Source organism: Halichoerus grypus, chromosome 6, assembly GCF_964656455.1.
Source record: "Halichoerus grypus chromosome 6, mHalGry1.hap1.1, whole genome shotgun sequence".
Taxonomy (NCBI): domain Eukaryota; kingdom Metazoa; phylum Chordata; class Mammalia; order Carnivora; family Phocidae; genus Halichoerus; species Halichoerus grypus.
In genome coordinates, this window is record NC_135717.1 from 178,649,800 (window position 1) to 178,671,590 (window position 21,791).

The 21,791-nt window shown below is 60.3% G+C and overlaps 2 protein-coding genes across 6 annotated transcripts in view; one reads left to right on the forward strand and one right to left on the reverse strand.

Moving 5' to 3' along the window:
* SELENOO (selenoprotein O) lies at positions 1 to 13,386 on the forward strand. Its single transcript, XM_036113757.2, has 9 exons — positions 1 to 621; positions 5,444 to 5,647; positions 6,893 to 7,073; positions 7,700 to 7,830; positions 8,268 to 8,548; positions 11,460 to 11,610; positions 12,406 to 12,591; positions 12,740 to 12,896; positions 13,000 to 13,386. Exons 1-9 carry the CDS (start codon positions 41 to 43, stop codon positions 13,171 to 13,173), a joined length of 2,046 nt encoding a protein of 681 aa, XP_035969650.2. The 5' UTR covers positions 1 to 40; the 3' UTR covers positions 13,174 to 13,386.
* The window catches only part of TUBGCP6 (tubulin gamma complex component 6), a 24,593-nt gene continuing 14,757 nt past the window's right edge, over positions 11,956 to 21,791 (reverse strand). Inside the window, exons 7-26 of one of the 5 annotated variants that reach the window (XM_036113731.2) lie at positions 21,677 to 21,786; positions 21,044 to 21,135; positions 20,807 to 20,946; positions 19,825 to 19,974; positions 19,128 to 19,209; positions 18,952 to 19,040; positions 18,748 to 18,863; positions 17,485 to 17,623; positions 17,092 to 17,163; positions 15,669 to 16,938; positions 15,440 to 15,498; positions 15,190 to 15,331; positions 14,930 to 15,098; positions 14,700 to 14,841; positions 14,418 to 14,612; positions 14,213 to 14,267; positions 13,931 to 14,144; positions 13,648 to 13,847; positions 13,451 to 13,557; positions 11,956 to 12,746 (exon numbers count right to left, since the gene is read on the reverse strand). In XM_036113731.2, the coding sequence (XP_035969624.2) occupies positions 13,466 to 13,557; positions 13,648 to 13,847; positions 13,931 to 14,144; positions 14,213 to 14,267; positions 14,418 to 14,612; positions 14,700 to 14,841; positions 14,930 to 15,098; positions 15,190 to 15,331; positions 15,440 to 15,498; positions 15,669 to 16,938; positions 17,092 to 17,163; positions 17,485 to 17,623; positions 18,748 to 18,863; positions 18,952 to 19,040; positions 19,128 to 19,209; positions 19,825 to 19,974; positions 20,807 to 20,946; positions 21,044 to 21,135; positions 21,677 to 21,786 (3,528 nt within the window). In that variant the 3' untranslated portion in view covers positions 11,956 to 12,746; positions 13,451 to 13,465. Of the gene's footprint in view, positions 12,747 to 13,450; positions 13,558 to 13,647; positions 13,848 to 13,930; positions 14,145 to 14,212; positions 14,346 to 14,417; positions 14,613 to 14,699; positions 14,842 to 14,929; positions 15,099 to 15,189; positions 15,332 to 15,439; positions 15,499 to 15,668; positions 16,939 to 17,091; positions 17,164 to 17,484; positions 17,624 to 18,747; positions 18,864 to 18,951; positions 19,041 to 19,127; positions 19,210 to 19,824; positions 19,975 to 20,806; positions 20,947 to 21,043; positions 21,136 to 21,676; positions 21,787 to 21,791 lie in introns of those variants that run through there. The other 4 variants (XM_078076797.1, XM_036113729.2, XM_036113728.2 and 1 more) reach the window with 4 other exon arrangements.

The window sequence follows — 21,791 nt, forward strand, 5'->3', positions numbered from 1 at the left end:
CGGTCGGGGCAAAGGGGCTTCCGCCACAGTGGCGCCGCGGATGGCCGCGCTCGGGGCCGCGGTGAGGGCCTTGCTCGCGGCCGCTCGTGTCCGGTCGCCGTCGCTGGGCCACCGTCCGCCGCACGCGCCCTGCTCTGCCTCGGCCGCTGCCCGCGGCGCTGCCATGGAGCCGGCGCCCCGCTGGCTGGCGGGGCTGCGCTTCGACAACCGCGCCCTGCGCGCGCTGCCCGTGGAGACGCCGCCGGCCGGCCCCGAGGGCGCCCCGTCCTCGCCGCGGCCGGTGCCGGGGGCCTGCTTCAGCCGCGTGCGGCCTGCGCCGCTGCGCCAGCCGCGCCTCGTGGCGCTGTCGGAGCCCGCGCTGGCGCTGCTGGGCCTGGGCGCGCCGCCCGCCGACGCCGCCGCCCGCGAGGCGCGCGAGGCCGAGGCCGCGCTCTTCTTCAGCGGCAACGCGCTGCTGCCGGGCGCCGAGCCCGCCGCGCACTGCTACTGCGGCCACCAGTTTGGCCAGTTCGCGGGGCAGCTGGGCGACGGCGCCGCCATGTACCTGGGCGAGGTGTGCACGGCCGCCGGCGAGCGCTGGGAGCTGCAACTCAAGGGCGCCGGCCCCACGCCCTTCTCCAGGTGGGCCCGGGTGGGTGGCTGGGGGCGGAGGGGGCTGACCCCCGGAGGGGCCCCACACGCCCTCTCCAGTGTGTGTGGGGGGGGGGCGTGCTCAGTCCCGCAGTTTTCCTCCCTAGTTGGGGGTGAGAAGTAACTGGAAGTTTGATCTAGGGACATAGACCGTGGGAGGGGGTCCCAGTATCCTGGCGAAGGGAACAGCTTGTGCAAAGGCCCTGAGGTCAGAGGGAGAGAACCGAAGGAGGGGCTGTGGCTGCAGAGCCTCTGCCCCTGCTGCAGTGCTGCTGCCAAGTGCCCTTGTCCCCTCTGACCGGCTCGGGGAGGGATCCCGCTGCATCCCCCCCCCCCCCCCCCCCCCCCCCCCCCGGTCCCGCTGTCATAAACAACACAAGGACTTTGGAATCAGTTTCTGCGTGTGACACTGGTCTTTACCGCTTGCCCAGCCTAGCCACCAGTAATCGCGGGAGGCAGGGTGATGTGTCCTCTCCAGCATAGCATCTGTGTGTCCACCCACAGAGGCACAGTGTGTGGCCAGTGCCCTGGACAGGGACAAGAACCCCTCAGATCCGATGGTCATTCTCCCAGGCACAGGCTTCTGAGCCCTCGTGGGCCAGGACCTGGGTCCGGATCCGGACAGCCTGACCCGGCAGGGGGCTCCCAGAGCTGTCCTGCTTCTTATATACAGACAGTGCTGATCATCTGTTCTGCTCTTTTCCACTAAACAGTGGGTGCATTTAGTCCGTATTTGTTAAATGCTTGTTGAATGGCTAAAAAAGTTACACCCGAGTTGTCATTTTCTGTTCAAAGAAATCCTGAGGGCATGTGTCTCCTCTGGCTACTTCCCTGTGCCCTCCCCACCTCTCCCTCCAGGACCTGAACGCATCCTGCACCCCCTGCCTGCCTCCCAGCAGCTCCATCTCTGACCCCCAGAATAACTCGTTCTTCCTCATCACCCAGTCTCCCAATCTTTCTGTCTCTGGAAGTCTCCTGAATTCAGCCTAGCACCACCGCCACCCCCCGCAAACAACCTGCTAAGAGTTGTCTGCACCAGTGACTAATGGGAGAGTTCCTGCCCCTTGAAATGATATGTAAATGCTTCTCACCTTGGGGCCTGCTCATTCTTTGAGCATTTTTAAATTTTATATATTCAGTTAGGTAATTTATTCTTGCCAGTTATAAAGACAAACCTTTTTGTGAGAGTAATCTACTATGGGATATCTTTTATATTTGAAGACGTGAGTGTTAAGTTCCATGTTTCTAGACTTGAGGTCTGCTAGAAAATTTTTCTTTAAAATAAAGGGATCATTTAACCTTTACTCAGGTTAGCACCCACCCCCCAACATGTCCTGGGGTCCCCAGCCTCAGCATGACTTGAGGCTTAACGTCCAAAGTGGCTGTGTGTGGCTTAAGGCCAACTCCTGCTGGGTACCCAGATGTGGGCTTTGGGTGGCGGGCAGGTGACTCCTTACCCGTGCCTCCTGCCTGCTGAGGGGGTTGAGATTTCAGGACATGCCTCTCCTGGCAGGTACAGAAGAGCTTGTCCTCAGCTGCGTCCATCCCAGCAGCTCGGCTGGGAACAGACTTGGGTGCGCTGGAGACAGGACTGCTGTCGTGTGTCCCGTTGGCTCTGTGGATGCAGAGAGGCCCTTTATCCTTGCTGTGTAATTGTCCAATTCTGGCTTTTGCTTTGGGAACCTTGCCTTGGGCAAGAAGACAGGCTACTTATTTTCAGGACCATTTTTTACCAGATTCAAGATTAAATTGAGCTGTGCGGGCTTCCTGCTGAACATGAAATCAGCTGGGTGAGAGGTGATTCCCAGGACCAGGGAGGGGTGGACTGACATTTGAGGACAGGTTTCCTTGTTACAGTTCTTACGTGGAGTAGGAGGAGGTGAGTGGAGTGCAGCTGTCACACTGGCCAGAGGCTGACACAGTGGCCCTGGGGTGACTGCCAGGTCTGGTTTCCAAAGGTGTCACATTGGGATGGGACATACTCAGGCAAGGCAAGGCAGGAGACCTAGATGTGTCTCCACACGGTGGGGGCTTGCGGAACCCTGAGCACCATGATCACCGCAGTGTATGCAGCATATTACAGTGGTAGCATTTGATGAAACTGAGCTCCCATTCGTGGTAAAAACTCAGGAAACTAGGAAGAGGGGAACTTCCTCAAATTGATAAAGAATATCTCTAGAAAACCTACAGCTAACATCTGCTTCGTGATGAGAGCCCGGAAGCCCTCCCACTGAGATCGGAAACAAGGTAAAGATGTTTCCCCCACCCTTGCCTTTCAGCATCATACTGGAAGTCCTAGCTAATGCAATAAGACAAGAAAAGGAAATTAAAGGTACACAGATTGAGATGAAAGAAATAAAACTGTCTTTGTTTGCAGATGAACATCTATGTAGAAAATCTCAAAAGATCTGACCAAAAGCGTGAACCAATAAGCAAGGTTGAAGGATACAAAATTACCATACGAGTCAGTCACTTTACTATGTACGAGCAATGAGCAATTGGAATTTAAAATTAAAAACAGTACTGTTTACATTATTACCCCTCAAAATGAAATACTTAGGTATAAATCTAACAAAATATGTATTTGTACCTAAGACCTTTATGAAGAAAACTACAAAACTGCTAAAAGATATCAAAGAAGGACTAAATAAATGGAAAGATATATCACATGTCCATGAATGAGAAGACTCAGTCCTGTCAGGATGTCAGTTCTTCCCAGTTCGACTTGTAGATTCAGTATGATCCCAATCAAGACGCCTAGGTGGCTCAGTCAGTTAAGTGTTTGCCTTTGGCTCAGGTCATGATCTCAGGGTCCTGAGATCGAGTCCCGAGTTGGGCTCCCTGCTCAGCAGGGAGCCTGCTTCTCCCTCTGCCCCTTCCCCCTGCTTGTGTTCTTTTTCTTTTCTCAAATGAATAAATAAAATCTTTTTAAAAAATACAATCCCAATCAAATTTCAGCAGGTTATTTTGTAGGTACTGATAATGTGATTCTAAAGTTTATATGGAGATTCAGAAAACCTACAATAACCAACATAATACTGAAGAAGAGCAAAGTTGGAGGACTGACACTACCTGACTTCAAGCCTTACTATAAAACTATAGTAGTCAAGAAAGTGCAGTGTTGGTGAAAGAACAGATCAATGGATAGACCTCCATAAATGTAGTCATTTATGACAAAGAAGCAGACAATATAATGGAGCAAAAATAGTTGTTTGAACAGATGGTGCTGGAACAACTGGACATCTACACACCAAAAAATGTATCTAGACAAAGATCTTAGACCCTTCACAAGAATTAACTCAAAAGGGATCATAGACCTAAATGTAAAATGCAAAACTATAAAACTCCTAGAAGATAAAATAGAAAACCCAGAGGCCCGTGGGTTTGGACGTGATTTTTTAGACACAACACCAAAGGCAAGATCCACGAAAGAGATCACTGATAAGCTAGACTCCACTGAAGTTAAAACTTCTGCTCTGCAAAAGACAGTATCCAGAGAATGAAAAGAAAAGCCACAGATTGGGAGAAAATATTTGTAAAACACACGTCTGATAAAGGACTATTATTCAAAGTATACAAAGAACTCTTAAAACTCAGACTATAAGAAAACAAAAACAAAAAGACTTTAAAATGGGTTAAAGATCAGGTCACGATCCTGGGGTCCTGGGATCGAGCCCCGTGTCAGGCTTCCTGCTTGGCCAGCCCGCTGCTTCTCCCCTGCTTGTGCTCTCTAGCTCGCTGTCTCTCAAAGAAATAAAATCTTAAAATGGGCTAAAGACCTGAACAGACATGTCACCAAAGAAGAGCTAGAGATGGAAAATAAGCACATGAAAAGGTGCTCAACATCATATGTCCTCAGGGAAATGCAAATTCAGACAACGGTGAGACCCGGCTGCACACCTATCAGAATGGCCCAGATCCGGAGCACTGACACCAAATGCCGGTGGGGGTGTGCGGCAGCAGGAACGTGCGCTCACCGACGGCGGGCATGCAGAGTGGTGCAGAGGACGATTTGGCAGTTTCTTAACAAAAGTCAGCATACTCTTACCAGATGATCCAGCAGTTGTGCTCCTTGCTATTTACCCAAAAGACTTGAAGATCTCTCTCCACACAAAAACCCTGCACACACGTTTGTAGCAGTTTTATTCATAACTGCCAGAACTTGGAAGCAACCAACATTAAGTGTGGTACATCCAGACAATGGAACATTGTTCAGCACTAAAAGAGAAACGAGCTGTCGGGGCGCCTGGGTGGCTCAGTCGTTAAGCGTCTGCTTCCGGCTCAGGCCATGATCTCGGGGTCCTGGGATCGAGCCCCGCATTGGGCTCCCTGCTTGGCGGGAAGCCTGCTTCTCCCTCTCCCTCTGCCTGACGCTCCCCCTACCTGCACTCTCTCTGTCAAATAAGTAAATAATCTTTAAAAAGAGAAATGAGCTATCAAGTTCTGAAAAGACGGGGGGCGCCTGAGATCCTTCATCCTTACTGTAAGAGTGTTCTTGTAAATTCATTAACAACAGAACTTCAGGCTTACAAGGGAGTGAGTGACACTCCCTGCCGGCCGGGTCCTGTTCCAGAGGCCTGATGCAGCCTCGCTGTCCCAGCTGCAGGCCAGGCACCTGGTGCCGTGGCTGCCACATCTGGGGCCCATCTGTATGAGGTATCCTCTAAAACAGAGGCCTTTTACAATGACGTTACAGCTGTCAGGGAATGGTTTTTAAAAAGCCCTTAGAATGCTATCTTTCAGTCCCTCCCATTTGCTGCCTGTTGAACGGACACCTGCCTGATGGCACAACCACCTGTGTGTTTGATTTCAGACAGGCCGACGGCCGCAAAGTCCTGCGGTCGAGCATCCGCGAGTTCCTGTGCAGCGAAGCCATGTTCCACCTGGGCATCCCCACCACGCGGGCCGGGGCCTGCGTCACGTCCCAGTCCACAGTCATTCGAGACGTGTTCTATGACGGTAATCCAAAATATGAGAAGTGCACAGTTGTGCTGCGTATAGCTTCCACTTTTCTAAGGTAATGCTGGGGTCCCTTCGGGCTGTGATGTGCGGAGACGGATGACAGGGCTGGTGGAGGGAACGCCCCGCCGGGACACATGTGGGGAACCCCTCCCACGGCCAGTCTCGAGCAGCACCAGACGGCCCACGAAATAGATGCTGGGCACCTGCAGGGAGGGAGGGGGTTCCGTGGGCAAAAGGCACCTGGCATTTCCTGGGCCGGGAGCCCTGTCCTGCGTGTGGATGGCTGTTCAGGCCCCTGTTGCCCCCAGAAGGGAGGCGGTGGCAGAGAGGTGGCCCGTGTCGCGGGCGCACGGCTGGCCTGAGTGAAGGGGGACAGGGCCTCGGGCCAGCAGAAGAGGGGCTGCCCAGAGGCGGGGCTCTGGGAAGGGGCATGTGCAGAGCTGTTCACTTGGGAGTTTAGGACCAGGAAGGACATGAAAGTCACCGAGAAAGTGGCCTTGTTCCGTGACTGTGAAGAAGGGGTGACTCCATGCATGCTGTGCCCCCATCCACCGTGGCCGCCCTTGCTCCAGCCCGGTCATCCACTGCCACCCTTTCTGGTCCCTCCCTGATGTCACCGTGCTATCTGGCATCACACGGTTCTGATGGCCCGGACCCACGGTTGTCAGGAAGCAGCTGTGACCCCCTCTGGTCCCCCCTCCTGTGGAGCCAGGTGGACCCTGTGTGTCGGGGCCATTCACGCAGTGCCTAAGGCTCAGCGCCTGGCTTTTTCTTTTGTCCTCTGGGAGCTGGAGGAGCCAGGGCGGTCGCGTCCGCCTCCCCCAGGAGACCCAGGGCTGCTTCCCTGAGCGGCACTCCTGGCAGTTCGACCAGCATATCCTGGGGGGTTGGGGGGCCACCCTGGGCCTGCTAGCGGTAATGCTAGTCGTTGCGACACCGCCTCATGTCCTCTGGGTGACACGACCACTCAGTCGTAGAGCTGACCCTGCTTGTCAGCCGACCGCAGGACGCCGGTCACCGCCGTGCTCCTTGACCCAGGGGTGAGCACAGAGCCCTGCTGGTCCCCAGAGGCAGCCATGCCTTCCTGGGCCCCCCACACGCAGCCGGCGTGCGTGGTAGCTAACCAAGGGCAGAACGGGTCTGTCCGTATCACCGAAAGACCAGTTACGTTTTTGTTGGTTTTGTTTCAATCAGGGTGTTCTTAGCGCCAGAGGCTACAAGGCCTAGCAGCCAGGCTTCTGTTTTTCACAAGGGGCTAGAGCCATGTTTAACCTGTGAAAAACATGGGTATTTCCTCCAGGTTCGGATCCTTTGAGATTTTTAAGTCCGCAGATGAGCACACAGGGCGCGAGGGGCCCAGTGTGGGGAGAAATGACATCCGAGTCCAGATGCTTGACTATGTGATCAGCACGTTTTATCCTGAGATCCAGGCCGCGCACGCCGACGACCGTGTGCAGAGGAATGCCGCCTTCTTCCGGGAGGTAGGCGGGGCCGCGCACCAGCCCTCCCTGCATCCCGCCTGCTGATGAGACACGGTCTGCCAGGCGGGGGGCCAAGGTTCTCTGAGTCGCTCCCCGGTCCCAAAGCCTGTCCCCCCTCGTTGGCTCTGAGCAGGACCGACTTCTGGGAATGCTGCGTTGAGGGTCGGGGGCCCTGGGACAAACCCTGTGCGCCCCCGCCAGGCGCGGCGGGAGAACTGTGGGGGGAAGGACTCCGCTTCGGGGGGAGATGCGGACGGTCACGGCGGGGCCCCGGGCACAGCAGCCTGGACCCAGGGCAGGTTTTGCCGGCTCATGTGGTGACTTCCCTGTTTGCACACGGTTATCCTCCTGGGCCGGAGTCGTGGGGATGGTCAAGGCTCCCTGATATTTTTGGTTTCATGGGTAGAAGCCAAAATTAGTATATCAAAGAGACAGATGGCCTAAGTGGAAATTAGAGCCTACACGTGTGTACTCATCCAAAGTGCTTTCCCTTCTTACACGTCCTTCCGCGTTCGCCCCCGCTGCCGAGTGTGCGCCGAGAGGGCAAACCCAAGGGAGTCCCTGGGAGCAGAGCTGTCCTCAGGGAGGGAGGGGGCAGGGGACAGCCTGCACGCGTCATGCCGCAGGTCACCCGTCGCACGGCCCGGATGGTGGCGGAGTGGCAGTGTGTGGGCTTCTGCCACGGCGTGCTCAACACAGACAACATGAGCATCGTGGGGCTCACCATCGACTACGGGCCCTTCGGCTTCCTGGACAGGTGAGCAGCCCGGGGCCAGCATGTGGGTGCCCACGGCGCAGGGACCGCTGGGGAGGGACCTGCTGTCCTCGATGTTTGGTTGGAAATGCCTGGTCAGCCCTTTGCAGCAGCAGAAATCCCCTGGAAGGGTTGGAGCAGAGCGGCCTTTTCAGAGGGTCCCTCCACTCTCGGATTGGGAATGGACTCAAGGGGCCAGGGCAGGAACAGGCGGCGAGCAGGAAGGAGGGACGCGGCCAGCCAGGGGCAGTGGGCTGAGGCAGCGCCGCCCCCCTGCCGACTGAGCGGGTGGGAGTCGGCGGCTGCGGCCTGGACCTGCGCCCGTCAGAGCGGGGCCCCTGCGAGGCAGGGCGGGAGGGCAGCGGCCACACGGACGCGGCCTCTGGGCACCCCGGGACCTGCCTCATCCCCTTGCTGGCTCCCCTTGCCCCGTGTGGCAGGTACGACCCTGACCACGTGTGCAATGCTTCCGACAACACTGGGCGCTACGCATACAGCAAGCAGCCCGACGTTTGCAAGTGGAACCTGCAGAAGCTGGCGGAGGCCCTGGAGCCCGAGCTGCCCCGCGAGCGGGGCGAGGCCATCGTGGCCGAGGAGTTCGACCCGGAGTTCCGCCGGCACTACCTGCGGAAGATGCGCGGGAAGCTGGGCCTGGTGCGCGCCGAGCTGGACGAGGACGGAGCGCTGGTGGCCGGGCTCCTGGAGACCATGCGCCTGACTGGTGAGTGTGGCAGGGGGTCTGTGCCGCGGCGGCGCCCGGCGTTTTCGTTTCGGTGAAATGGACACAACGTAAAATTGACCACTTTACCATGAGGTGTGCAGTTTGGGGGCGCTAAGCACATTCACCCCGCTGTGCACCGCTCAGCCCCATCTGTCTCCCCACACGGAGACCCTGTCATTTCCTCCTCCTTCCGCGCCCCTGGCGCCCCCAGTCTACCGTCTGTCTGGACCGGACTCCTGCAGGGACCTCCTGTGAATTGGGCCCGTGCAGGATTCATCCTGTGATGGCTGACAGCGCCGAGGACAGTGTCCTCAGGGTCCACGATGGTGACGCAGGTGTCCGCATTCTAGGCCCTTGTGTGGACGGACCACACTTTGCTCTTCCGTCAACGATGGGTGCACACTGGTGGTTTTTCCCTTCGGGCTGTTGTGGACAACAGCGCCGGAAGACAGATGTGCAGACATCTGTTGGAGCCCCTGTTTTCAGTTCTTTCGGGGCTGCGCGGCAGAGCGGACCTGTGGATCTGACACGGAGCTGCCGACTGCTCTGGCGGGAGCTTCCAGTGCTGTGGTGCACGAAGCGGCTACGTGCGCGGCCGTCTGTCGCTCCTGCTCAGGGGCGCTACCTCTTTCACCAGGCTGTGGCTTTTCCAGATACGGCTTTCACGAAATCGAGGAAGTTTCCTTCTATTCCTAGCTTGAGTGTTGTGGCCATTTGGCATCAGCTGAGATGAGCACGTGGTCGTACTCCTCCTCCTCACTTCGTGTCCTTAGTCAAGTTAAACCGCCATAAAAAACCACAGAGTGGCAGCTTGCCCAGCAGACACTGATTTCTCACAGTTCTGGAGGCTGGGGGTCGGAGGTCAGGGTGCGGTGTGGTTGGGTTGCTGGTGAGGGCCTCCTTCCCTGGCCGAGAGCCGAGAGGGACCCCACCGGAGGCCCCCACTGTCCTTACCAGGACGCTGGTCTGCGGGGTCTTTGGCTTGGATATCCAGGCAACGCTGAGTTAGGAAATGTTCCCTCCTGTTTTTTGGAAGAGTTTGAGAAGGACTGGTGATGATTCTTTGATATTTGGTAGAACTTACCAGTGAAGCTACCTGGTCCTACCATTGTCTTTGTTGGGAGGGTTCTGATGGCCCATTCAGTCTCCTCGCTTGTCACAAGGCTACTCAGATTTTCTATTTCTTCTGAGTCCACTGTGGTAGATGGTGTTTCTAGGAATTTGCCCGTTTCATCTACGTATCTGACGTATCGGTGTGGAACTGTCCAGTCTCCTCTGACAGTCCTGTTTCTGTGTGACCAGTAGGCACCGCCCCACTTTCATTTCTGATTTTAGTTACGGGGCAGCAGCTAAAGGTTTGTCAATCTTGTTGATCTTTTCAAAGAACCAGATAACTCTTGGTTTCAGTGGTTTTCGCTTCTTTTTTGTTCTCTATTTCATTTATCTCTGCTATACCCTCTATTTGCTGTCTTTCGGCTAGCCTTAGTCTTATTTTGTTTTCTTTCTAGTTCCTTAGGTGTAAGATTAAGTTACTGGTTTGAGGCTTTTTTCCCTTTGAGATTTAACGGGTATGTAATGGTCTCAGGGGTACGTGATTCGCTGTTTGTAGAGATCGCAAAACTGTCGACTTCCATCACCACACAGTTGCAAATTTCTTTTTTGGGGGGGATAAAAGAGGTTTGCTCTCCTAATGTAGGTAATTAGCACCATAAAATTCTCTGTGACCACTGCTTTTGTGGCATCCTATAAATTTCAGTATTTGTGTTTCCACATTTTCCTGCCTCTAAGTATTTTTTGCTTTCCCTTCTTTTTGGGCCCATTGGTTAATTTTCACAGTATCTGGGGATTTCCCAGTTTTCCTTCTGTTTGTGATTGCTATCTTCATTCCATTGTGGTTGGAGAAGATACCAGTCTTTTTAAGCATATTGACTTGCTTTATGGCTGAACAAGTGGTTTGTCCTGTGTGCACCTGAGGAGACAGATGTCTGTCTGATGGAGCAGCCGGACAGCGTTCGAGTTCCCCGTGTCCTCACTTGTCTGTCGTGCGGACGTTCCGTCCATTATCCAAAGTGGGGCGCTGAAGCCTCCGGCTCCTACGGGGAACTGTGCTGTTTCTCCTTCCATTTTACGAATGTTTGGTTTGTATGTTTATAACCATTACATTTTCTTGATGAACAGGCTGTTCGACACGTAAAGGCCTTGTCGTTTGCAGGTCTCTTGCTGACAGTGGTAGGGCTGGCCCCGCTCTGCAGGTTACCATCTGCTTGGGATATTTTTTCTGTCCTTTCTCTTTAGGCTGGACAAGTTGAAAGTACTTTTTTTAGTTCAAGCTGCCAATTTCATTTGGAGATGAATCCTTTTAAGTCATTACTGATGAGGACTTCTGTCGTTTCGCTATTTGTTGTCTGTGTCCTCTGCCGTTTTTCATCCCTCATCTCCTCCATTACTGCTTTTGTGTCTCTGTTCTGGTCCCTTCTCATTTCCCTTTTGTGTCTCTTTCTGGGATGTTCTCCCGGGGGTTACAGTGACTGTGTTTTAACAAGTCAGGCCAAGGACCTCCCCGCATCTGTTCTATGTTGAGCCCTGTTTGTTTGGAAGTGTTTCGGGGGCTTGTCCTTGACGCTCTGCAGCTCAAGTAGGCAGTGAGGACTGTGACCACAGTGGGGGTGGCCAGGGGCTGACCTCGGTGCCTGTGCCGTATTTACCCGATTCACGGATGAAGGAACGGGGGCTTAGAGTGGTGGCCAAGCTGGGTGGCAGGTGGGTGGGGGCTGTTGAGGAGGCTGGAGGGGAGGGGTCAGGAGCCCCTGGGCCTGGTGAGGCATCTGCACTCGGCGTGGACGGTGGTGTGGGAGGCAGGTGCAGGGCCCCGCCTCTGCCTGCCGGTACCCTGAGCAGCGGCATGTTCCAGGGGCCGACTTCACAAACACCTTCTACTTGCTGAGCTCCTTCCCAGTTGGGCCAGAGTCCCTGGGCCTGCCTGAGTTCCTGGCCGCGCTGACCGCACAGTGTGCCTCCCTGGAGGAGCTAAAGCTCGCCTTCCGACCCCAGATGGATCCCCGGTGGGTACCCAGATCTCACTTCTTGGAATTTGCAGGACCATTTAGAACAGAGCATGCCAGGGAACAGAAGAGGGAGCTGGCTGAGGCTCCTGGGGAAGGGGGTGGTCGGGCCCCCGTGTCTGCAGCACTGAGGCCCACCGGTCAAAGGGAAGGACAGCATGTTGTCACCACTGGGGGAGGCCAGTGGCACAGCTGGGGAGCAGCTTCCCAGAATGGCTCTCTCGTCTGCCCAGGAAGAGCCCCGGGGCCCTCAGGTCTCAGCCAGACCAGGCTTTCCTGCGCCGCCTCCCACTGGGAAGAGTACACAGTGTCTGAGCCCACACTCAGAGTAAGACACGGAAGCGCTGGGGTTTGAGAGAATTTAGTGCCGCAGGGTGGTGAGTGCTGACGGAGGACAGGCTAGTAGGACCGGGGAAGGGGGTGTCGCTGTTGTCCCTGCCCCACCCCCAGGCCCTTCTGCAAGTGGGGAAGGACCCGGCCTTGTGGCCACCGTGGAGAAGTGGCCAGCAGTGCCCTCCCCCCGGGGGAAGCAGGTGCCCCATGCACCCCGGGCGCCCGCAGGGCACTGCCCCTCGGCTGTCCTGCGACCGGGAGGGGCTGCCGCGGAGTAGGGGTGAACGGCTGCCCCACTGGTCGGGCCGGGTCACCCCCTCGTAGGGCAGTCAGCACAGCAGAGCAGCTAAAGCCAGTGCCACCTCCCCCGCGCCCGATGGCCGTCTTCCAAGTGCCCAGTGGCCTCAGGACACAGCCCATGGCCGGGGGTGGGGACGCGCCTCACGCTGCCCCTCCGCACAGGCAGCTCTCGATGATGCTCATGCTGGCCCAGTCCAACCCCCAGCTCTTCGCGCTCATCGGCACCCGGGCGAACGTGACGAAGGAGCTGGAACGCGTGGAGCAGCAATCGCGGCTGGAGCAGCTGAGCGCGGCTGAGCTGCTGAGCAAGAACAGGGGCCGCTGGGCTGACTGGCTCCAGGAGTACGGGTGAGGCTCCAGGCGGCCGGGCGCGGACTGCTCGCGTCACCCTCTCCCTGGGAGGTGGCTGCAGACGACGCCCCCCAAGCAGGGAACCAAATGCAGGAGGGGTGGGGGGGGCGGCATCTGCTGGAAAGATGAACTTGGATGATTCCAGAGCCCGGCTGGAGAAGGACAGGGAGGGCGTCAGCGACAAGGACGCCTGGCAGGCTGAGCGCACGCGCGTCATGCATGCCAACAACCCCAAGTACGTCCTGCGGAACTACATCGCCCAGAATGCCATCGAGGCCGCCGAGAACGGAGACTTCTCAGAGGCAAGCACACACCCGTCCCTCCTCCGTCCCTGGGTCCAGCAGCAGGGGATGGCCCGGGGAGCGAGCGGCAGCCCCTAAAACTCCTCTCCTGGCCCTCCTCCAGGTGCGGCGGGTGCTGAAGCTACTGGAAACCCCTTACCACAGGGACGGGGAGGCCACTGAGGACCTGGAGGCCACTGAGCCTGAGGGGGCTGGCGGGGCAGACAGTGGGGGGCACTCCTACAGCAGCAAGCCCCCACTGTGGGCGGCCGAACTGTGCGTGACGTGATCCTCGTAATGGCCTTGGAGGCCTCCACACGTGGAGCCCCCAAGGCCCCAAGTCCCACCGAGTCCTTGAGACGGTGCCACCCTGTGGACAAACCCACCCCCGTCTCTCCATGACGGCCGAGACGTCCAGTCAGGACCTGACCTGTCTCTGTCTGACGCAGACTCAGCAGCCCAGCCCCACGCTCAGAGACGCGGCCCCCCAAATAAACCAGCAGCTTCCCTGGCCGGTCTCCGTGTGGTGGCTCTGCCCCTGGCCCGCCAGCCTGGGGACCCGGGGGGGGGGGTACCTGTGTGACGCGGCCTCAGGCATCCTGATAGTAGTTGTTGAAGTTGATGCGCAGCAGGAAGTCCTCCAGGTGGGGCTGGTAGCCACGGTTCACCAGCTTGGTCACCACTGGGGGGTGGGGGGTGTGGCTCAGCCAGGCCCACCCGGCGGCCTCTGCCCTGCTGTCCCCAAGCCCTCCCGGCCCTGGGGGACAGGCACCTTTAAACAGGAAGTGGGAGTAGTACTTGAAGGTGCTGTAGGACTGCTGCATGAGAGCGAAGTTAGGGTGCTCCGCACCCCGGGGGCCGCCGGCCGGGACCCAGGGCTGGGAGATAAGCTGGCTGCGGAACTTGAGGACGAGGCTGAAGATGCTGTGGATGACGTTCATGACGGGCGCAGCCTTCTCTGTCAGCAGGCCCCTGGGGGGGCAGGCAGCTGCCGGTGAGGGGTGCCCGACCCCCTCTGCACGTGCCCAAGGAGTAGCCCAGGCACAGCGGCTCACCTGAAGACAGCCTTGTGCAGGTACTCGGCGTGCGCACGCTGGATCTCCTCCAGGTCGCCCACCTGCGCCAGCCGGGCCCGGAACTCACACCAGGTGACGTGCAGGATCTGGTTGGCGATGTAGCCCTGGGTGACCTTGACGAAGTGCTGCATCTCGTGCTTGAACAGCTGCAGCTGGCGGAACTGCACCGAGCCGGCCGCGTGGCTCACCAGAGCTGGGGGGGCGCAGGGGCGTCAGCGGGGCCCAGCCGAGGGCAAGCCCGGGCTCTGGGCCGAGCCTCACCTGTGCGCTTGAGGTGGAAGCAGATGTCCTTGAGCGTCCACATCATCAGCTTCAGCTGCAGCAGGAAGGAGAAGATGCCGCTGTAGCGGCTCAGGCAGCCCTCGGTGACCACGATGTTGAGGGGCCAGTCGACCTGCGGGGAAGCCGGCTCAGCACAGCCGTGCGGGGGAGCGCCTGGCCCGCCCGCTCGGCGAGGCCTGCTGACCTTGTACCTGAGCTCCAGGCAGCTCAGCACGTCCGGCGCGTTGGGGGCGAACGCCTCGGGCAGGAACTTGAGCGCGAAGGAGAGGTTGTCCGCGTACGGGGTGTCCCCGCGCAGGCTGTACTGCAGGGCCTTGCTCAGCACGGAGTTGAGCACCAGCGGGCTGAGCAGCTCCCCGGGCGTCTGCCCGGCCCCCAGCTGCCGGCAGAGGGCACGGCTGTCCCGAGGAGGCCCGGCACGCCGCCCCCGCCCCGCAGCCACGCCCGCCCCGCGCCCAGCGGTCACCTTCTCAAACAGCAGATCGCTGAGCGACTGTGCGAACTCCCCGTCCTCCATGAGCAGGAAGTGCCGCAGCGCCTCGAAGTGCGCCTCCAGGCCCAGCTCCACGAAGAAGTAGTCCACGGCGGCCTTGTTCACCAAGGAGACGCTGGCGGGAAGGGCGGGGTCAGGGGCGGGGCCTGGCCGCCCGGGGCGGGGCCTGGCGGGGCGGGGCCTCTCCGGGGGCGGGCACTCACTGCGCGGCCAGCGGGGCAGTGATGGAGTGCTTCATGAGCACAGGCAGGGGCAGCAGCTCGCTCAGCTGCACCGCGGTCTCATCTGCATCTGACCGGACCCGGGGGTCCTCCGGGAGGGCGAAGGCGCGGGGAAGCCCGTGGTGTAGCAGGTGGGCGGCGGGAGGCTCCGCTGTACGATGGCAGATGGCCGTTAAGAGGCGGGGACACACCGGCCGGGCGCCCGCCCGCCCGCCCGCCCGCCGCGGCGGCTGGCCGCTCACACATGGCCTCGTAGCTGTCCGGGTACTGCTCCAGCCGGTACTGCTCTATCAGACCCGCCAGGTAGGCCTGCTCCTGGCCCCAGCGCTGGGCCGCAGCCGCCTCCGCACCAAGGCCGGGGCTGCTCTGGGCCGCCGCGCCTTCCTAGGAAGGAAAGGGTGGGGTGGGATCCCCTCCGTGCTGCCCCATCCTGGAGCGCCCAAGCCCTCACTGCCCATGCGAGGCCAGAGCCCTAGCCACATCTGCCCTCACCTGTGAGCTTGGAGGGTGACCTGGAGAGAGGTCCTCAGTGTCCCCACTGGTCCCCGGTCCTGAGCAACACAAGTGGGGCAGGAGGGGGTATCAGGGCCAAGTGCCTCCTACAGGGTGATACCTCCCAAGTCCCCAGGGCTGCAGACTTCTTGCCCTTCCTCCTTGCCCACACCCCTCCCGGGCCCACAGATGCCACCAGTGATAGGAGAGCTGTAGGGACCCCACTGACCTGGCTCCTCGGGGATACCATCTCCCAGATCCCCGGATGCAGCCACTGCAGACGGCGAAGGCTGGAGGCCACTCGCCTGCCCACTACTGGCGCCAGCCTCCTGAGCACAGCAGCTGTCAGAGGCCGTCTCCGCAGGCAGCCGTGGCGCGTGCTCCCAGACAGGGCTCTGTGCTCCCAGGCTGAGGCCTGACTGGGACACGTGGTCAGGGGGGCTCTGGCAGGGCCCGGGTACATCAGGCTGGCCTTCCCCAGAGAGCGCACCCAGTACCACATGGGACTGAGACACGTGTCCGTGGACGTTCCACCGTGGCCGGGAGGGGGCCACGTCCCACACGTTCTCCCCCAGCTTGATGCTGGCGTCAGACACGTGTCCGTGGACGTTCCACCGTGGCCGGGAGGGGGCCACGTCCCACACGTTCTCCCCCAGCTTGATGCTGGCGTCAGACACGTGTCCGTGGACGTTCCACCGTGGCCGCGAGGGGGCCACGTCCCACACGTTCTCCCCCACCTTGATGCTGGCGTCAGACACGTGTCCGTGGACGTTCCACCGTGGCCGCGAGGGGGCCACGTCCCACACGTTCTCCCCCACCTTGATGCTGGCGTCAGACACGTGTCCGTGGACGTTCCACCGTGGCCGTGAGGGGGCCGTCCCAGGAGCACAGCCCCCTGTGGGAACGCTGCCCTCTGACACACGCCCAAGGAGCTGCCCCACGGCCTGGCTACTCCCGCCCTGGGGGAGGGTGCACCCAGAGGGGTGGGGGGGAGGCAGGGCCACCTGCCTGTCTGAGACCCCCATACCCTGTGGCCGCCTGACACTGCCCCCCCACAGCTGCTGCCCCTCATTACTCGAGCCGCCTCCTACGGTCTTCGGGGACCCTGGGCAAGCCCAGGGGGCTACAGCTGGCCTCAGGATGGTTCTGAAATCATACTCCTGTGGCCCGGAAGGCCCTGTGCCCACCACTTTGGATGGAGCCGAGGGCGGCAGGTCTGAGCCGATGGTGCGCAGCGCCTCCTCCAGGACAGGGGCCGCGCCAGTGTGCGCAGGTGGCTCGGCCTCCCGAGCCGCGGGCAGGAAGTCTCGGATGCTGAGGCCCTCAGAGAACGGCCCCGGCCTGTCCACCGGCCCCGAGCCACAGGCCCCTGCTGCTGGAGGCGTGAGCCGCTGCGGCGTCCGTGCATTCGGGCAATCCCAGGCAACCACGTGCTGTTCTGCATACCCGGAGTCAGAGCTGCTGCGTCCCGCCGAGTGCCCGGGGCCCGGAGACAAAGCCTGAGACACAAGGGGGTGTTGGTTCCCCAAGCTCAGTTCTGCAACCACCAAGTCAGGCTCAGCAGCCACTGCGCTCCCAGGGCACCGCACACCTGGGGCATCCAGCTCACAGCCCCATGCTCTGCGCCCTGAATCCTGCCCCCAGCCCCTCACCTGGGAGCCGGCAGCAGGGAGGACGGAGAGTGGCTCCAGGGCCTTCCCCTCAGACACGTCCTTCAGCATCCCCTGAAATTCAGGCAGCAGCAGTGAGCACCTAACCCCACACAATCCAACCCAGAGCCTCTGCACCCTCACCCAACACACACAAGCCACAGCTCCTGTCTGCCCACGCGGGCCACGGCACCGAGGCGAGAAGGGCCTGGGCCTAGAGCGAGCACTCAGCACTGCCCGCGTCATCCCAGGGCGGCACGGCCTCCTCCCAGTCCCGACGTCCCTGAGCACTGAGTTACCAACCCTCTCCCAGAACCCAGGTCTGCGTGTACTCTCAGGGGCTCCGAGACCCCCGAAGCCCAGGGGAAGAGCTCCCATCAGAAACCATGGGGATACCCGAATGAGCTTCTGATCTTCTACGAGGAAACGAAGCCGTGCACTTGCCAATCGGTGCCTCTGGATTTTCCACAGTGCCTTCTGCTCTCGACGAGCTGCTTCCGCAGACAACTTGCTGTAATGGTCAACCAGTGCCTGCCTGAAGACACAGCCAGAGAGACCCAGCTGCCACAGTCGCCCAGCGCTGTCCAGCTGGCGCCCCGTGGGCTGGGATGGCTCTCCACAGCAGAGGCCCTCGGCACCTTCCCAGGCTAGCAGCTGGTCCCCGCGAGGCCCCACAGCCCCTGCAGGGGCCTTGCCGGGCAGGTCTTTCTGCCCACCAGACCGGGACCCCGGCGGGCAGGCACCTAGCTGGGGCTCAGCAGATGTCTGCTGAGCAAATACCACAACGAGCCCCTACACGACCCGAAGCAAGAGGACAGGCAGGAGGCCTGGGGCTGCCAGGTTCCCTGCACGAGAGGTGCCTTCCTGTTCGGCTGGGGCGAACTCCAGAGAACGAAGGATAAATGTGAAAGGGGACACAGCACAACCCAAGCGCTGCATCTGCTTCCCTGGCAGCTGTGCCCGCACGTCACTCCCAGCGGTTTTGCTCCTCTCGCCAGCAGGGAACTGGGTCAGACCTGGACTGGCTAATTCCCAGTTGGCTGCCCCGGACCAGGGACACAGCCCTACAGCTCGCTGTCTCCTACAGAGGACAGAAGAACATCTTCCCCCACACGCACACATGCCCGCACACGAGACACACCCTCTGAGAACAGTATCTAAGGTCAGCACAATGGGGCTCCTGAGAGACAATGGGCAGGAAGACACAGCCCCCCCAAGGTGCTCCCGGGAGACTCCGCTGCAGCTTATGGGAGACGCAGGGGAGGGCAGACAAGCTGACGGCACCACGACAAGGTGGCCCCTCGGATGCTGGGCTGGACAAATGCCCGTCTGTTCGGCGGTCGGGCTGATCACGGGTTTAAAAATTAGGGACAGGAGCTGCTGAACTTAGAAAAAACAAAGAGACGGAGAGGCGGGAGAGGCAAACCCGGTGTGCGCACCTTGTCTGGATTCTAGTCCACACTAACCAACCAGGAGAAGACGTTCTGAGGACGGGGAAGCACACCTGAGCGTGGGAAAATGGCCACACGCACTCCGCCCAGGTGCACGTTGGAGTTTGGACCCCTACTCTTCCTACCTTAACACACGCTTGAAAAATCTCCAAAATAAAAAGACGACCATCACCAGACCCTGCCAGGAGGGTCGCCCGCGGCCGCCTACCTCGTCTTCTTCTCCAGCTGCTCCTCCAGGGCCCTCAGCCTCCTCTCCCTGTCGCGGAGCTCCCGCGCGTAGCCCAAGTCGTCATCCAGAGCCTCCTGCCTGGCCGCCCGGCGCCGCTGCACAACACACCACACGCGGTCTTGCAGGTTAGAGCTGGACTCCACGAGCCTGCCCCCCCCGCCCCCCCACGGCCGCACCGCCTACCTCCTGGTCCTTCATAAACTGCTCCTTCAGCCTCTGAAACTGCTCTCGCTTCCGGGCGTCCAAGGCCATGCGTTCTGACGTCTGCCGATCTATGTTGAGATGGGAGGGGGCGGCGTGATGAGAAGCCCGCAGCAGGTGACCCCAGAGCCCCAGAGGGCGACCCGAGCCACACGTACCACTGAGCGCTCGCAGGACCCTGGACGCTGCTTCCCGGGCCTGGACAATCAATTCTTGTTTTGCAATTTCCATTCGTAATTCCTGAAAAAGATCATCTGTAAACACATCCCAATTCTCTGTCCCCTCCTCTAGGGCGGCCTGAAAGCGGGGGCTGCTCGGACCCCATGCAGGCCCCCCCAGGGGCAGCACCCTGGCTCAACAAGCCTAGGTAGTCAACACACTCTCCAAGCAATCCAGGGCTGAGACCCCAGGCCTGCGTGCGCCCACCCTGGAGGGGACCGGGAGCTCGGGGCGGGCTTCCCCACAGGGATGGAGGGCCAGCCCCCTCCCCACATCCACCCCTACGTGTTCTCTCAAGTCTCCCCCGGGGGGCCAGGCCGGAAATGGCTTTCCATCAAACCCCTCCCTGGGTACACAAAACACTCAAAGCTCAGGTCCTGGTACGCCAGCCCCTTCTGAGCAGGAGAGGAGCTCACAGGGGTCACCGAGTGCAGGAACCTCCGGTCCTGCTGCCCAGGACTGGGCGTGTCTCCCACCCAGCCAGTCCCAGAGAAGAGAGGACAGAGCCCTGCCCAGGCGTCCCCCACCCAGATACCCTACCGGACAGAGAACATCAGGGCAGCCTCCCCACTGGCCCAAGACCCTTAGAGGGGAGGGAGGTGCACGGAAAGCCCCCAGGCCCACAGCGCCCAGCACCTTCTCCTCCTTGCTGATGGAGCTGTGGTGCGCTACCCTCTCCATCCGCCCCACGTAGATGGCACAGTCCCTCTCGACCTCCTTCAACTCCTCGGGGGAGAAAATCACTGAGATCCGAGGGACGGGGACGTCAGACCAGTAAAGGTAATGCTACCAAGAGGGAAAAGCTGAAGTGAGCCAGGGACACGCAGACCCATGCCCAGCTCTGCCTCTGTTCCTGGGGACCCACGGGGACAGCTCCCTTTCTCAGAAACGTTCATTCACTGGAGGGGCCTGGCTCCAAGGACATCCCAGATGGGTTGTGCGGGGTCTCTGCCCAGGCCAAGGCTGCCTCCCACCAACGACCCTCCAGAAGCTGTGAAGACCTCTCCTCAGCCTCCCTCGCTGGAGGCGCGTGGGCCACAGGCCCAGGGTCAGCCCACACAGAACAGACCCCACTGCTGGCCACCCCTCCCCCAGGGAGCCCAGCCTTCGAGCTCCCCAGCATCCGGCCCCTCCCCATGTCCTGACAGCTCCAGTCTGTTCTCAGCCCAGCACAGGAGGGACCCCGTCAGGCACAGGCTGAGCCTCCTGGCCCCTCCCCAGCCCCGTCCTGGGCAGCCCACCTGCCTCCCTGCTCTACAGGGCTTCACACCATGGATGGCACGTGGGCCGCTGCCAGGCCTCCCCCGCAACCCTCCAAACCACGAGACACGACTCCCTAAACCAGCCTGGGTCCATCTTCCTGCAGATGTGGCCCACAACTGTCCCACTGGGGCAGTTTCCCGCGTGGAGGGAGGGAAGGAGCCCACCGCCCCTTGGCCTTTGAAATGCCTTTGCTTTCCGTCCTGTCTTTGGACAAGCTCCCAGAAACTCGATGGAGCTGCTTGTGACACTGAGGGGGATATGAGAGGTCACCACACACTACAGACAGATGGCCAGGTCTCAGGGGACAGGGAACAGCAGCAGGACAAGAAGGCACGGGAGGGCAGGCTCTCCTCACCTGGGGGCAGCAGAGTTTCAGCAAATTGATGGTCTTCCCGCAGACGTACACATCGTGGGCGATGTGCTTCAAGAACACGGGGACGCAGTCCTCCACCTCTTTGGAAATGAGCACATAGCCGTGGGTCCAGTAGAACTTATCTGAATGGGGGACAGGACACATGGCTGGCTGGGGTGCAGCACTGGCCCCGACCCGTCTGATGGCAGAGGCCCGGCCTAGCAGCCAGCAGCCACCTACCTCTGAAGCCCAGGTACTCGTGGTTCACCTGGATCATGAATTCCCCATAGACGTCTCTGAAGACCCCACTGTACACCCAGTCGTGGATGAACCTGCCAGGGTGGACAGGCCAGCCATGAGGGGGCATGGCGGCCATGGGGGTGGTCCACCAAGGTGCCCACAGTCCAAGCCCAGCAGCACTACTCCCCCCTCCTCCCACACAACCCCCACCCTTAGGAGGTGTGTGACAAAAGGCTGCTGCCCTGTGTCAGCGCGGGGTGCATGCTCTGCGCAAGGTGCGCCGGGGTACATGGAGTATGTGGGGTGAGCGGTCTGCGCGGGGTGCACGGGGTATGCGGGGTGCGCGGTCTGCGCGGGGTGCACGGGGTATGCGGGGTGCGCGGTCTGCGCGGGGTATGCGGGGTGCGCGGGGTGCACGGGGTGTGCGGGGTGCACGGGGTGTGCGCGGTGCGCGGTCTGTGCGGGGTATGCGGGGTGCGCGGGGTGCACGGGGTGTGCGCGGTGCGCGGTCTGCGCGGGGTGCACGGGGTGTGCGCGGTGCGCGGTCTGCGCGGGGTGTGCGGGGTGCGCGGTCTGCGCGGTCTGCGCGGGGTGCACGGGGTGCGCGGTCTGCGCGGGGTGCGCGGGCCCCACCTCGTGTAGGGCTCGCAGCTGGTCTTCAGCAGGGACAGCAGCACTGGGTAGTGCTCGTTGCTGCAATTATCGAGAGCCTCCTGGTACAGGTAGGAGAGCAGCTTCACCCCCTGGA